Here is a 17,567-nt window from a genome sequence, read left to right as displayed (position 1 = left end):
CCTTCAGTCACTCCCTTTTCTGTCCCTTTTATTCCAGACTGGTAGTGGTCCCATTAATACAGGTTCTGAAATAATGTTGCTGGTCTTCCATGTAGCATCCATGGGTCACAAAAATCAGACAATAGGACTTTCCAGAAATCCTGTCTGGACAGCACTATTTCCAATCCTGGCTTGTGCAGAAGTACCTGACTAATTCCATGTTTAGTTAAATCCTCACATCATGCACTATTCTTTGGAGACTGATTTTCTAAAAGCTCAGAATTTGCCAAAATATCAGTTCTCAGCTTATCCCTTTCCTCTCACATTTTACTTTAAGCTGCAAAGAGAAGCTAGGTTGCATTTTCCACGTTTTTTTTATTTCCTCAGTTATGTTTCCCAGTTCATTGCTTTCAAATTTTCCATTCCATCCAACACCAGTACTCAATTTTGCTAAATTCTCTGCCACTTCAAAACAAGGCTGCCTTCCTTCCAGTTTGCAATGACACATTCATTGTCTAATGCCTCATTGGAAGAACCTTTAGTGTCCATATTTTCTCTCAACAGTCTCTTTAATGCAAAGGTCTTTTTGACCAAACTCTTTACAATTCTTCCAGAATCTTTCCCTTGCGCATTTATGAAAGCATTTTTAGTTTTGCATCTCACACCACCCCACTTCTGGTACCAAAATCTGTTTTGGTTTTAAAGCTACTGGACTGTGATATAACAGAAATGGATTGGCTTTTACAGAGAGGATTTATAAGGTTGCAAATTTACAGTCCTAAGGCCATGAAAAATTCAAATTAAGGCCTCCAGACAAAGATACCTTGACTTAAAGAAAAGCTGATGGCATCCAAGGGTTCCTCTGTCACATGGAAAGGCATATGACAACATCTACTGGCCTTTCTTTCCTGTGTCGGTTTCAAAATGGCTCCATCAGTTCCTGTGGGTTCTTCTGGCCTCTCCTCGGGAATTTTCTTTCTGTTTTCTCTTGGTTCTAAGTTTTATTCAAAATTTATGTCTCTTCAAGGACTCTGGAAAAATGGATTAAGTCCCTGTTTTAAAGAGTGATGTAACATCTCCAAGGAAACCACTGAATCAAAAAGTCCCATCCAACAGTAGCTCTGTTTCCACAAGATTGGATTAAGATAACATAGGCTTTTCTGGGGTACATAACAAATTCAAAACAGTACCGGTTCAAAGAAGAAATTGAAAGCGAAGTCAGTAAATACTTCAATACAAATGATAATGAGAACACAAGATATCAAAACTTATGCGATGTAGCAAAGGCAGTTCTGAGAGTGAAATTTATAGACCTAAATGCCTACATTAAAAAGGAACAAAGAACTAAAATCAAAGATCTAACTGTACACCAGGAGAAACTAGAAACAGGACAACAAACTAATCCCAAAGCAAGCAGGAGAAAAGAAATAACAAAGATTAGAGCAGAAATGAATGATAAAAAATTAAGAATACAAAACATAGGTTCTTTGAAAGGATCATTGAAATTGACAAAACCTTAGCTAAACTAAAAAAGAGGAAAAGAGAAAATGTGTAAATAAATAAAATCAGAATGGAGAGCATGGACATTATGATTAATTTGACAGAAATAAAAATGTTCTTAAGAGAATATTATGAACAACTGTATACCAACACATTAGACAAGCTATATGAGATGAATAATTTCCTAGAAACACACAAATAGCCTACACTGACTTTAGAATAAATAGAAGACCTCAATAGACAAATTAAAATTAAAGAGATTGAATCAGTCATCAAAAACTTATTGACAAAGAAAAGCCAGGACGAGATGGCTTCACTGGTGAATTCTAAAAATCATTCCAAGAAGAATTAATGCTAGTACTGCTCAAACTCTTCCAAAAATTGAAGAGGAGGGAGCAGTTCCTAGTTCATTCTATGAGGATAACTTCACCCTAAAATCAAAGCCAGACAAAAACAATATAAGAAAAGAAGATTACAGATTTTGTTGCTTTGTAGTTCTTCTGTACTTCTGAAAAGATCAAGTTCTTTTCATCCTTTCCAATGGATGTAGACTTATTTTAAGTGGGACGTTTTGATTAGGCTATTTCAATTGAGATGTGACACACCTTATTCAAGGTGGGACTTAGTACTCTTACTGCAGTCTTTTATAAGAAGATAAACAACATGCAGAAAACCCAGAGAAGGTGACTGGAAAGCCCCAGAGATCCTGACAGAAAGGAAGCCTCCTCAGAATCTGAGATAGGAATCCACTGAAGCCAGAAGTTGGAGGCAATGAAATCCAGAAAAGAAAAATCAACAGATGTTGCCATGTGCTTTGCTATCTCACAGAGGAGCCCAAGATTGCTGGTAGCAGTCTTCAGAGAATGTATCATCCTGTGATTCCTTTACTTGGACATTTTTCAGGTCCTCAAAACTGAAAATGGTAAGTTAATACAACCCCATTGTAAAAACCAGCCCATTTCTCATATATTGCCTTTCATAAGCTTTATTAAACCAAATGTAGACCAATTTCTTTAATGCATATAGAAAATCCCCAACAAAATACTTGCAAATTGAATCCAACAGCCCATTAAAAGAATTATGTACCATGATCAAGTAGGTTTTCTCCCAGCTAAGCAAGGGTGGTTCAACACAAGAAAATCAATTAATGTAATACACTATATCAACAAATCAAAGGGGAAAAACCACATCATCTTCTCAATTGATGCAGAAAAGGCATTTGACAAAATCTAAGACACTTTCTTGATAAAAAGTAATTTGAAAGATAAGAGTAGAGGGAAACTTCCACAACATGACAAATGGAATATATGAAAAGCCCACAACTAGCATTGTATCAATGGTGTAAGACTGAAAGCTTTTTCTCCAAGATCTGGAACAAATCAAGGACGCCCAGTGTCACCACTGTGATGCAACATTGTGCTCAAAGTTCTATCTAAAGAAGTTAGGCAAGAAAAAAGGAAAAAGCACCCACATCAGGAAAGAAGGAGTACAACTTTCACTATTTATAGATTACATAATCCTGTATTTAGAAAGTCCTAAAAAACTACAACAAAACTACTGGTTCTAGTTTCCTAGCTGCCAGAATGCAATATACCAGAAACAGAATGGCTTTTAAAAAGGGGAATTTACTAAGTTGTAGTTTACAGTCCTAAAGCCAAGAAAATGCCCCAATTTCAACAAGTCTATAGAAATGTCCAATCAAAGACATCCAGGAAAAGATACCTTAGTTCAAGAAGGCTGATGAAGTTCAGGGTTTCTCTCTAGTGAGAAGGTACATGGCAAACAGTCACAGTTTATCAGCTGGAAAGTTACATGGTGAACACAGTCAGGGTTCCTCTCTTATCTGGAAGGGCACATGGTGAACATGGCATCCTCTGCTAGCTTCTTCTCCTGGCTTCGGTTTCATGAAGCTCCTAGGGAGGCATTTTCTTTCTTCATCTCCAAGGTCACTGGCTGGTGGACTCTGCTTCTCATGGCTATGTCATTCTCCCTGCTCTCTCTGAATCTCCTTCATTCTCCAAAATGTCTCCTCTTTTATAGGACTCCAGAAACTTATCAAGACCTACCCACATGGGTGGAGACATATTGTCACCTAATCTAGCTTAACAACCACTCTTGATTAAATCACATCTCCAGGGAGATGATCTGATTACAGTTTCAAACATACAGTATTGAGTAGGGATTATTCTGCCTTTATGAAATGAGATTTAAATTAAAACATGGCTTTTCTAGGGGACATACATCCTTTCAAACCAGCACACTACTATAGCTAATAAACTAATTCAGCAAACTAGCAGGATACAAGATCAACACGTGTAAACCAGCAGTAGTTCTATTCACTAGTAATGAGCAATCTTAGGAAAAGATAAAGAAAAATCCATTTATAATAGTAATTTAAGTAATAAAATACCTAAGAACAAATTTAACAGAGGATGTAAAGGACCTGTACACAGAAAACTACAAAACATTGCTGAAAAAATTCAAAGAAGACATAAATAAATGGAGGGAAAATCTGGGTCCATGGATTGGAAGAATAAATACCACTAAGATGTCAATTGATTTACACATTTAACTCAATGCCAATAGAATTCCAACTGTGTGTTTTGCAGAAATGGAAAACCCAACTATAAACTTTATTTGGAAGAGTAAGGGGCCCCAAATAGCCAAAAACATCTTGAAAAAAGAACATAATTAGAGGACTCACACTTCCTTGGTATAAAGCATATTAGAAAGAAACAATAGTCAAAAGATCATGGTAATAGCATAAAGATAGGCATATTTACCAATGAATTCAAATTGAGAGTTCATGAATATACCCTCACATCCATAACCAATTGACATTTAATAAGGTTGCCAAGCCAACTCAACTGTGACAGAATAACCTCTTTAGATAACCCTATGCAAAACAATGAAAGAGTACCCTGATCTCTCACCTTACACAAGAATTGACTCAAAGAAGATTGAAGACCTAAATATAGTAACCAGGGCCATAAAACTCTTAGAGAAAAGTGTAGAAAAGCATCTTCAACATATTGTAGTAAGCAATGGTTTCTTTGACTTTACATCCAAGGCACAAGCAATGAAATTTTAAAAATAGGTAAGTGGATGCTCCTGAAAATGAGAAACTCAGTGGAAAAATTATTTGAAACTACATATCTGATTAGGGATTAATATCCATAATATATTTTAAAATCCTAAAACTGAACAATAAAAGGTAAAAAAAAAAACAACCCAATTAATAAAAAGGCAAAAACTTTCAGAGACACTTTTCCAAGGAGGAAATACAAATGTCCAGAAAGCACATAAAACGATGCTCAACATCACTATCTGCACTGGCTTGAATCTCTTATGTACCCCAGAAAATGATATGTTCTTTTAATCCATTCTTGTAGCAGCAGACATGCTGTGGGTGGGACCTTTTGATTAGGTTGTTTCCATGGAGAGGTGAGCCACCCAATTCAAGGTGGGTCTTAATCCTTCATTGCAATCATTTCTAAGAGCTGAGAAAGAGAGATCATATTGCCATATGATCTTGCAATCCCACTACTTGGTATATACCCAGAAGCACTGAAAGCAGGGATTCAAACAGATATTTTCTTACTTATTCATTCACAATTACCAAAAGAGGTAAACAACCCAAGGGTCCATCCACAGATGAATGGAATAACAAAGGGGGTATATACATATGATGGAATTTTATTCAGCTGTAAGAATGAATAAAGTCCTGATACTTGCAATAACATGGACAAACATTGAAGACAATTTGTTGAATGACATAAACCAGACACAAAAGTACAAATATTGTACTATTGCACTGATACGAACTAATTATAATAAGCAAAATAACTGATAAAGATAGAATCTACAATATAGGTTGCCAGAGTATAGAATGGGAGTAAAGAAAGGGGAGCTGATGCTTAATGTGTGCGGAATTTCTGTTTAGGTTGATTGGAGTGTTTGGAAATGGATAGTGGTGTGATAGCACATTGCTATGAGTGTAATTAACATGAATGAATTGTTTCTGAATGTGGTTGACAGGGGAAGTTTTGGGGTTTTATGTTACTAGAAGGAAAGTTAGAGGGTAAAACATAGGACTGTAAAGAACGGTGAACCCTGCTGTGGATGACTGTGGTTAATAGTACAGGGTTGTTCTTTCATGAATTATGACAGACATAAGTCACCATTACAAAGTGTTGATGCTTTACTAATAGGGTAATAACTTGAAAAATACACCTAATAAATGCTATGTATTATTGATATTTTAATATTCTTTCATCAATTTTAACAAAATGATGATCAATTTTAACCACACCAATGAAAAGTGTCAATAATATGGGGATATATCAGAATACTGAATATTTTACAAGACTTTTATGTAAACCTACAACTTCTCTAATTTAAATAAGCTAATGATTAAAGCAACATTATGCTAAGTTAAACCAAACACAAAGTACCTCATATGATATGATTCTATTTGTAAAAATGTAAATATAAATAAATGTAGAGACATAAAATTAGATTAGTGGTTACATATGGCTGGGGAATGATCGAAGAAATGAGAGGTAACCTTTAAAGGATATGGGTCTTTTTCTTTTTGGAATAATGAAAAAGTTTTAAAATTGATTATGGTGGTTAATACACAACTCCATGGTTATATTAACAGCCACTGATTATATACTCTGGAAAGATTGCATGGAATGTGAATATATCTCATATTCACTGCTTTTTTAAAAAGTAAATGAACTGTGATGTCATGGTATATTGCTTAATGAAATCAGCCAGTCTGAAAAGGCTATACAGTCTTGCTGGTTTGAAAGTATTTATGTATCCTAGTAAAGCCATGTGTTAATCCTAATCAATCTTGTGGTAGCGATGGTTTCTTCTAATTCCTACTCAGCGCTGTAGATTGGAACCTTGATTAGATTATCTCCATGGAGTTGTGACTCAATCAACTGTGAGTATTAAACTTGATTAGATGGAGACATGTCTATACTCATTCTACTTGGGTTTTGAATAGTTTACTGGAATCCTATAAAAGAGGAGACATTTTGGAGAGATTGCCCTTTTGAGAATAAGGAGAGAGCTGCAGAGCCACAACAGAATGACAAGAGAGACACAGAGTGCACCAGCCAGCGAACTTTGGAGATGAAGAAGGAAAAGTCCCCCAGGGAACTTCATGAAGCAAGGGGCCTGAAGAGAGAGCTAATAGATGCCGCCATATTTGCCATATGCCCTTGCAGCTGTGAGAGAAACACTGAATGTCATCGGCCTTCTTGAACCAAGGTATCTTTTCCTGGATGCCTTAGATTGGACATTTCTGTAGACTTGTTTTAGTATGGACAATTTCACAGCCTTAGAACTGTAAACTAGCAACTTATTAAATTCCCCTTTTGAAAAGCCATTCCATTTCTGGTATATTGCATTCCAGCAGCTAACAAACTAGAACAATACTGTACGATTCTAACTATAGGACACTGGAGGAAGGGCAAAACTAGAGACACATCAGAAAGATCAGTGGTTGTCAGTGGCTCACAGGGAAAGATATAAGGGGGAACACGTGGAGCACAGGGAAATTTGGGGCAGAAACTATCCTGCATGATACTGTAATGGTAGTATTACTATTTGCATGTGTCAAATGCAAATGGAAATACCACTTGTATTCATTATTCAAAACCCATATAACTGTACAAAACAAATAACGAACCCTATTATAAACTGTGGACTTCAGTTATTAACAGTGTATCAATATTGATTCATCAATCTTAAAAAATATACACCACAAATGAAATATGTTAATAGTAGAAATTAAGAGGGGGAAGAGAGGTGGCTATATAGGAACACTCTAATATCTACTCAATTTTCTGTAAACCTAAAACTGCTCTAAAAAATAAATTCCATTAATTTTTTAAAGGTTCCCAGAAACCATGTAAACCTTTGATATTGTATCTTACTCAAAAAATCCTTAGAAGCTGTCACCAAGGAACTATGGAGTTTGTAGAAGCAAGATGGAGAGTAGAATGTGAATTTAATTGGCTTTACATATGTTTTGGGTGTGGGCGACAGCAGAGGCGACTACTTTTTGCAAAGGAAAATTAAGCAGAAGAACATGGGCAAAATGACTTATTAGTCTAACATATGATTTTATTTCCTTGACACTGTATGTTCCAAGTCATCGTTCCTTGTCCTCTACTACACATGCAGGAAGATGCTGGAAATACACCATCGTAGTATGGAGGAGAAATAAATGGTTTATACGTCTCTATTCTCTGTAGCTTACCCAGCAACATGAAAGCACATTTTGGAAGAGGAGTGTTGCTACAGAGGAAAGTCTTGCTAGAATTATAAGGTATTTAATTATTCACTACAAGCCTTATTCCCTACAGGGTTATATGGTGCAAATGATCATAGCTATTGAGACATTATGAAATCAAGGTGATTAGCCTGTGCCCACTCTCCTTCCTCACTGGGGATCTGAGAGATCTAGCCTTTGATGGAATGTGTAGCCAAGCACTCCATTTGCGGGACATATGGCCATGTCTCCAGGACAATCAGGTCAATTACCAGTACCTTAGCTCTGTGGGAAAGAAAAACATTAAAAAACAACAACAACAACAAAACCTAAGAACAAATCCCAGGAACTTTTGCTTCCTCTGCTAGAAACAGAAAATGAAAAATGAAATTTGTGTTTATAGAACAATTGATGACAACTGGAAGAGTTAGATCTGTCTTTTAGTTTTTCAGTTACCTCTCTATTCCTTAGATAACTGAATTGCTTTGGCCTCAGTTTCCTATAAGTAAAATGGGGAATGTTTCTTCAGATATAGCTTCTGATTGCTTCAGAAAGAGATTTTGCCCATGACTAAACAGTACACAGTCCTTTGGGCTACGTGGGTTAAAATATGATTAAAGTATCTAAAATTTTCTGAGGCCACATTTTGTCTCCATGGAAAGAGTGTTGCAATCCCATTATCCAGGAGAGCTATTAGCACACTCCTGGATATGTTTCTGGGGGTAAGGGGCAGGGCACAAATGCTGTATTTTCTAATCTATGTGTGTATGTGTGTCAAGTCACCTTGGGACAGAACTGCAATTACGTGTGTGTGTGTGTATTCTTTCTTTCTTTCTCTCTCTCTTTCTTCCCTTCATTCTCCTCCTTTCCTTTCTCTCTTTCTCTTTCTCTCTCTCTCTAGCCCCCTCCCTTTTCTTTCTTTCTTTTGAGAGAAAGAGTTACAAAAATGGGTCAGTAAAATGGGAATTATCAGACAGTGGGAGAATAAACTGATAATCCTTTGGAAGTGCAATTTAAAAATAAAGCCAGGGAGGGCCATGGTGGCTCAGCAGACAGAGCTCTCACCTGCCATGCTGGAGACCAGGGTTCAATTTCCAGTGCCTGCCATGCAAAAAAATAAATAAACAAAATAAAAAAAATATATATATATATGTATCCCAGACTCCACCCAAATTAGTCTTCCTAGAAGGTATGGCTTGGGAATCTATATATTGGGTGGGCCATGGTGGCTCAGCAGGTAGAGTTCTCGCCTGCCATGCTGGAGACCTGGGTTCAATTCCTGGTGCCTGCCCATGCAAAAATAAATAAATAAATAAATATAAAAATAAAACCAAACTTGATATTTACATGAATGGACTAAAGATTCCCAATTGATGAAAATTTTATGAAAGAATTGCTCCACAATCTATGCTTACCATTAAGTATATGGTTGCTATTGCACAATTTATTAAATCAGCAATTTAAAACAACATGTGTTTAAAGATGGAGCACTGGGTAAATAAAATGAAGCATATCCATGGGGTAGAATACTCTGTGAATACTGAATGTTACATTTGGAAGCATATTGCCCATTAGCTTCTTATGATATGTTTTTGATTACTGAAAATTGTCATATAATATGTAAACATGTCCATACCCATGTATATGTAAGGGTGTATAAATTTCACGTGTGTGCATATGTATGTCTGTATATATACACTGGAAATGCATCCACATGATGTTTTGATAACTACCTTGGTATTGTGGTTAGCCTAGATTTTTTTAACTCTTCTGTATTTTCTCCATTGCACATGTATTGCCTTTATACTTAAATAAAATAGGAATTATTTAGCTACCAATAAAATGGTGAAGCACGACAGAAATTGTAATACTGTTAATCTTTCTTAGGGCATTCCACATTTGTTCTTATGTTTTTCTCTGAGGAAGAGCTGCTGGTGGAAATTTCTGATGAATGTTCCAGAAATCAGTGGTTTTGTCCTTTGGAGCTCAGCCGTGGAAACACTTTTCTTAAAGCCCATGTGACTTCAAGATTCACTCTCCTTCACCCGGTGATTGCACAGCTAATTGGTTGTGGCAAGTTGGTCTGATTAAAGTCTGTTGCTTTCCACAGGGAAAAGACCTGCACTTTCCAGGAGCATGCCACTGCCTGGTAGGTGAGGTACGAGGTCTTCTCAGAAGACGGTTTAAGCCCCTGCCCACTCCTATTCTGCCTGCTACCCTCCACACCTGGGACCAGATGCAGTATAAAGAGACATCAACCCTCGTTAATGGTCAGCAGCTCTCCCCCTGCTTTGTCAGTGTTCCACATCTGTGAACCCTCTTTTGTTACTAAATTCTTCCTTGAAAAGACATGGAGAAGGCATTATCACAATTTTCTAGAAGCCTTGAGAATTTGTGTGATTTGGGTCAGGACACGAAGTTTCAGGAATTTCTATCTAGAATGGCTCTTTTTTAAAAAATGGCATTGTCTTGCACAGGGTTATATTACAAAAGCAGTGTTTGGTAACTGGCTGCACATCTCTCTCTGTGCTAACTCAGTCATCAGTGGCTAAGCATATACTAGTCTGTATTTCAGTCATGTCAAGGCCATGCACTCACATTTAAAACCTCAGTATACTTGTTCTTCAGGGATAATATTCAGTCGGCACCTGCGTGGGTGGATGGATGGGCCATATCTTGAAGTGGCTGCCTATTCCACCCCAGAGGCTTCCAGTTATGAACGTACGTGATTGTGAATCATCTATGCATTTCTTCTCCTTCTCAGCATAAGCTGTAGGATAAATTTAATCCTCTAAACTCAAATATTTTTCATTCTAACTAGAAATCTTCTACATTCTGAAGTCCTGTTCATTCTCTATAACCTTAAGTGACATGAAGGTCTTACAGTTTGCTGATGAAGTTGTGCTTGGCTAAATTATTCACACCATCTGCATCTTTGAACTTTGAAGCTTTCTACTTCGAATGGCCATCTGGAGAGGGTGAGACTCTAAGTGAGTGATAGAGGTAAACTTCTTCAGTTAAAATACATGTTAGAATTAAACGGGGGCGTGAAGGTCAAAATTTATATTTATATATGATTTTATATATATATAATTTATATGATTTTTTCATATTACGGATGTACATTGCATTCTTAATGTGTGCCAAGAGATGTATATAACATGCCGTTTTCCACAACTAGCATTCAGATTACATAGATAAGAAAATACATGGAGAATGATAGGAGGAGAGGTTAGAAAAGTAGGAGGAGATACAGGATAAATGAACAAGTTATTTAAGGATTTTTAAAATTTAATTATTGCACTTAACAATTGGATATTCTGTCTGAAGAATGCAAATTTTTTATGAAAATTAAGCAATTCTGTGAGGCATATGGGAAATTTCTGCTAAACTTGAGCCAACTTTAAGTGTAATCTACTCTTCATATGCCCCTAAGGAAAATCTGGGTTTTTAGAAAATTTTCAGAGGTTTTGATGTGACAGATGAAATGTAGACAAGCATGTCATGTGTTACTAACATTTTAAATATTTGGTGAATGAGGAAATGGCTGAGTGGCCACCGCATGCCGAAGTGTTCTGACTGAATTGATTATTTGTATGTGATGTAAACAAGACTTACACAAGCTGGACCTAAGAAGTGGAGGTAAGGTTGGCTGCAACTTGTGGGCTGCAAACCTCAAGGGCTTGTTCAAAGGAGGAATCACTGTCCTGTGTTCCTTTCCCTCTGCTGCAGAAGCATTGAGTAGCAGGTTGTGCATTGTATTTTCTCTGGACGTTACCTGGAGTATGTACTGCAAATCTCAGTTTGTAAGGGTGCTATTGAGAGGAATAATTTGAAGACATTAGTTTTCTTAAAAATTCCTCTTTATGTCTTTGTGTGTGTGATTTTAGCAGACCCTTTCACTCTTCTATTTTTCATTGTTTAATTTTTTCAGCAAACCTTGTCCTTAAGGATTAGATGGAATAGGGGCAATGCTATCTGGAAGGCAAATACCGGTGGAGTGAAAAACTTGTACTCAATCTCAGTTTATGGGCAACAGAATTAGGGCTGTGAACAAGCCTACTTTTTTCTATTCGCTGTTGTTTACATTGACACAATCGCCATTATATTCATGCCCTCTCTTAGAGATGGAGAAATTTAGGGAAGGAAAATTGAAAGTGCTTGCCTTAAGTACAATTGGTATGAGACAGGTTCATTCAGACCCTCTTAACCTCAAGTCCAGACCTTTACTTACTCTCAGCTGTACAAGTATATTACAATGATCTTCCCTAATTATTTTAAAGGATATGCAGAGAACTACACTCTATCAATAAATTTTCAGTGCCCACCACACTAATGCACAGAATAAAAAAACACTGGAAAAAATGGGTTGTGGTGCTTGACCTGCTTTGTGCTTTCTAAAGGGCATCTGGCAGGAGAGGTATGGGATTTACAAAGGAAAATGTGTTTTAGAGTAACTCATCCAGAACAATGGTCTAAACACTTTATAGAGATTTTATGAAATTTTCTAGGCACATTAATATTTTATTACTTGATAATTTTATGATTTTTATTTCAGATTGATTATATTCTAAACAATTCCAGTTAAAAATACTGAATTTAGGATTACAGATGAGTTTTAGGGATGTATGTAAAATTTTAATTTTATTTCAAAATTGCATAACTATAGACTAAAATGGCTTAAGAACCTTTTGTGTGAAAACACAGCTGGGCTTTTTAATGTATGTCTATATAATGAATCAACAATGAGATATGTCTGCTACTAAAGCAGGAAAGTAATATTCCTTTTGTAATTTATACTGGTAAATCTGTACCCAGTGCAATCTGTTGAATGTAAGATATTGAATTTTAAAATTGACATTGTAAGAGACCATCCCAAATACATACATGGAATTTGAAAACTCTGGCAAGGAATTCAGACATGAATGCATAAAATAACCGTGGGAACATAGCCTGGCAAAGAAAGGGATACCAAAAAAATTTGTGGTCATATGAAGGATTGAAGGTAAAAAAAGTGAATTATTTCCGGGCAGAGAAGCAGTTTTCCAGAGCAAGTAAGGAAGTTGTGAAGAGGCCGGTTTTAGTCCAACCTAGTGCAGAGTTTACCAGCCATGGAGCCATGGCACTGAGGATGTATGGAGAACGTTCTTCCACTTGTCAAAAAGTTCACACTGTGGTTCGATAGAAGCTGAGGAAAGCTGTGATTTCAAAACTCTGAGATGCTATTGCTGTTTGATTTATAGATTAGGGTTAGTGATACAGTCCTGGAAAGTGATAGTGTCTTAATCTCAAATGGCAGTGATGTGGGAGGAAGAAATTTGCAACAATCTCTCAACCAAACTTGTACCAGTTACAAAATAAAAGACGGTATGTGCACATGTCATGATGAAGTAGATATATTGCCTTCTCTTAATATGTTACTTAATAAAAGGATTTTAAATAAGACCTAAAGACAATTTTATCTGATAAAGACATGACAATTTTATCCAATAACATATTTTTTCCTCATGTTCTCACAATTTGCAGGCCAAGCACATCAATGATCCTCAGAAAAGAATGCTAAGCTCCTCTGCAAGCTTAAATGTAATGAACACATTCTCCCAAGACTATATGTAAAAACCACTTCTTTCTGGTGAAAGGATATTCAGAAGGAAAAAAAGAATCTAACTGATGAAATAGTTTCACCAGGAGTGCCTGACTGAGTCTTTGTAACAGGGAGATAAAGAGGTAACTAAAATTAAAATGCATAAATTTAGTTGCTTAAATAATAGATTGGGAATGCTCACACACTTGTCAATAGTTTTGAAATACTTTATTTATATGCATAAAAAATTGGCATTTTATTTTGTATTGCAAATCACATTTGCACCCATTACTGTAAGTCACTTATTTGAACTTTTAGAGCAGGCTAAATGTTTTGTTATCTAAATTTAATATTATATATATATATAAAATGAAACTCAAAGACTTATGGGAAAAGGTCCTGGGTCATTGAATTACTTAATATCATGACCAGGAAAATAATTAAGTGAATATAAATATAATTTGGTTTTGCTGTATGTTTAATACTTCAAATATAAAGTGAATGTATAAAGCCACAAAATTATTACAGAAGTTTTCTGATTATTTGCAATGATACAAAATAATACAATCTGTGCACAGCAGAAATTATAAAAGCATAGGTCCATGTGGTCATGTTTCCATTGTGAAACAATAAGTAATAAATTTAATCAAATGTCTGCATTAGTAGAACAGTTCACATTAAGGGAGTTTGCTCTTTGATATGCTAAATTTTTACATGCAAACATGAGAGTGAGGCCAAATGCAAAATGAAAAAGCCTTCCAGGTTGGCCTTTCTTATTTCTTGAACCAAAGAGCCAGGTACAAAAAACTAAAGATAGTAGGTAAACAATGACAGGAATTAGAGTAAATGGAGGGCAGTAAAAGCTATTTGACTTCTGGTGACACAGAGATTCCCTCTGTTACCAGGAACTTAGGGTGTTATAAATGGGAGGTCTGGAAGCAGATGACATATAAGTAATATTTAGGCTTTTCCACAAACAGTGCATCATTTTCCCTTCAGATGTACATTTTATGGGGCTCCGTTAATGCAAATTTGAAAAGGCCAAAACAAAACAAAAAAAGAAGGTAAATATTAAATGATAAGGAGATATTGCATAGTATTGGGTAAATTTATTTCTGACATCAGAGATTTTGAAATTGGTCAAAGAGAAAATAGAAATGCAACAAGTGATTTCACTCCTACAGTCCTAATTATGTACTAATGTACTAAAAGCACTAGTTGCATTATGTTTACAAATAATTAAAAATTTAACAGATTCTCATTGTTGATAAATTTAATTCAATTAATATAGTAAACATTTAGCTGCTGTTCTTGGTAGAGCCTAAGTGACCACACTCTGAATTGAAAATGCCTAGTCCAAAGGCTGCTGTATTCCTGTGTGAATTCAGGCACGTTGTCAGTTCTTCCATCAGTGAAAGACGAGTTTACAGCTACTCAGTTGTTAGGTTTATTGTGAAAATCAATGAGCCAATAGACATGAAGCACTCAGCAGAGTACTTGGCACAATTTAAACTCCTCAGACATGCTTTTCTTATTATTTGCAATAGTTCATTTTTCTCTTGTGCAATAGAATCAAATGATTATTATCTTGAGACTATTTGTGTAAGCATAGACCAGTTTGATCCATTTAACTCCCAAGCATTTTGGTAAAGTATGTCTCTTTTTAACATGATTAGCCTTAAAAAAGAGGAAAAGCCTCCTTAACTTGCAAAAAGTTTATTTTTCTTTGTCATAAGATGACTTCATATACAATGCAATCACTTGGGATTTTTTAAATTGTTAAGTCCTATAAAAATTTCCAGTTTCAAAAAACCAAAAACTGAATTAGAACTCCATATATTTGTTCTTGGGCTATGTCCTTGGAGAGTGCCTAAATATCCTAAAAATGAAATGTTTCCCTTAAAAATAAAGAGAAATAGTTCTAGAGCAGCAAATGCCTGTTGTATTTGATGTCTCTTTCTTATCTGCATTTGTAAGGATAGTTTTCACTGCCTACTTTATTCCCTCCATGCAATATATCTCCAATGTGGGAAAACAGACACCAAGCAGATGGTCACGGTGAAGTGATTGTGGCCCAAATGGCAGATTGTCCATAGTTGTGGCTAAATGGGGTGCAAAGACACCACAGCCAGGCTGGAGGCATTTTGCAGATGGTGATGATTCTAAGCATAACATAGATGCACGTAATAAGAATACCAATATAGGGCAGGCTGCTGTGGCTCACTGGCAGAGTTCTTGCCTGCCATGCTGGAGTCCCTGGTTCAATTCCCTGTGCCTGCCCATATAAAAAGGAAAAAAAAAGAATACCAATATAAATTTGCACCCATGAGTACATGTCTGTGCACACATGTATAACATACACTTTATGTTTTATTGCTGTGTGACTGAAATATTCCAGAGGGTTTCAGTGAAGTGATAGGTGGTCCATGGTGTGTTCACTGTTAGGCGTCATTATATGTACCACTGCGGCTCTGTAGCATCTGCCAACATCATCCCACCCAGTGCATTTAAGGAACAATTTATCTCATTTGATCAATTTTAGTTAAATCATGTGTGAACAGACTTATTGCTAGATACCGTGCCAAAGTAGTCATAAAATATTTTAAAAAATTTTCTTCCTGTATTGAGAAATTCAGTGACTAACAATCTGTATATTTCAATTCAAATTTCCTGGGAATGTCATTTTTATCTGGAAGATTCTAGTCCTGGAAGTATACAGCACCCTTGTGGAATCAATGGAGGAATACAACACATCTTCTACAGACTTCACCTTCATGGGGCTCTTCAACAGACAGGATACCTCAGGTCTTCTTTTCACCATCATCTCTGTCATCTTCATCACTGCACTGATGGCCAACGGGGTCATGATCTTCCTGATCCGCACAGACTCGTGCCTCCACACCCCCATGTACTTCCTCCTCAGTCATCTCTCCTTCATAGACATGATGTACATCTCCACCATCGTGCCCAAGATGCTGGTTGATTATCTGCTGGGCCAGAGAAGCATCTCCTTTGTGGGGTGCACAGCTCAGCACTTCCTGTACCTCACCCTTGTGGGGGCTGAATTCTTCCTTCTGGGCCTGATGGCTTATGACCGCTACGTGGCCATCTGCAACCCTCTGAGATACCCTGTCCTCATGAGCCGACGGATCTGCTGGATGATCATAGCAGGTTCCTGGTTCGGGGGTGTGCTGGATGGCTTCCTCCTAACCCCCATCACTATGAGCTTTCCCTTCTGCAGGTCCAGGGAGATTAACCATTTCTTCTGTGAGGCTCCTGCTGTCCTGAAGTTGGCGTGCGCAGACACCGCCCTCTACGAGACCGTGATGTATGTGTGCTGTGTTCTGATGCTGCTGATCCCGTTCTCTGTGGTGATTGCCTCTTACGCCAGAATCCTGACCACGGTCCACCGCATGAGCTCAGCGGAAGGCAGAAAGAAGGCGTTTGCCACCTGTTCTTCTCACATGACCGTGGTCACCCTGTTCTACGGGGCCGCCATGTACACGTACATGGTACCGCACTCCTACCATAAGCCAGCCCAGGACAAAGTCTTCTCTGTCTTCTACACCATCCTCACCCCCATGCTGAACCCCCTCATCTACAGCCTGAGGAACAGGGATGTGACTGGAGCTCTGAAGAGGGCCCTGGGGAGGCTCAAGGCTCCTCAAGGAATGTCTGGGCATGTCTTTTGACCATCGGGTCCAGCCAAGGTGGGTCCTGAAAAGAGGATTATGTCCCCAGGAGCCATACTTTCATTGAGCAATTTAACTGGACAGTGAGATCAACTGGCCAGAACATCATTTTTAATATTAAAAACCATTATCTTGGTTTTCCTTTATCCTCTCTTCTTTCCTCATCCTTTTTTATATTCCCTTTTTCCTGCTTTCTTCACAATAAATACCCAGTGGTTTTCAGAAACACAAATTAGAAAGTTTTACTCAGGAATATTAACTTGTGAAGGTACAATAAGTTTCCTGTTATTTTTTATGCTTTGAACTGTATGGAGGAGTGCAGGAGAGAAGGTAGTACTTTTTGAATTTATGGCACTGCTGTGTAAATCTAGCTCACATCCAAGAGTAAGAGAAACATTGTTTTTCTCTATTTTGTGGAGGAATAATCTGATGTAACCTTTCAGGAAGAGAGTTAATGTAGCTACCCATGTTTCCATTTCTCAGGAACATGAATAGTTCTCACCAACAGCCATTGTGCATACCT

At 37.0% G+C, this 17,567-nt stretch overlaps 1 protein-coding gene across 1 annotated transcript; it reads left to right on the top strand.

Moving 5' to 3' along the window:
- Positions 1 to 16,087: 16,087 nt before the first annotated feature.
- Positions 16,088 to 17,044, top strand: LOC143664414 (olfactory receptor 2T1). The gene has a single exon (XM_077138024.1). The coding sequence runs from the start codon at positions 16,088 to 16,090 to the stop codon at positions 17,042 to 17,044; it is 957 nt and encodes a 318-aa protein (XP_076994139.1).
- The last annotated feature ends 523 nt before the right edge of the window (positions 17,045 to 17,567 follow it).

This window comes from Tamandua tetradactyla, chromosome 20, assembly GCF_023851605.1.
Source record: "Tamandua tetradactyla isolate mTamTet1 chromosome 20, mTamTet1.pri, whole genome shotgun sequence".
Taxonomy (NCBI): Eukaryota; Metazoa; Chordata; class Mammalia; order Pilosa; family Myrmecophagidae; genus Tamandua; species Tamandua tetradactyla.
The sequence above is the reverse complement of the archived record's forward strand: the minus strand, read 5'-3'. Positions and strand labels throughout refer to the sequence as shown.

What these genes read in the sequence shown, in the direction of transcription:
- LOC143664414 (XM_077138024.1), top strand. Translation starts at nt 16,088, where the DNA reads ATGGAGGAATACAACACATCTTCTACAGACTTCACCTTCATGGGGCTC.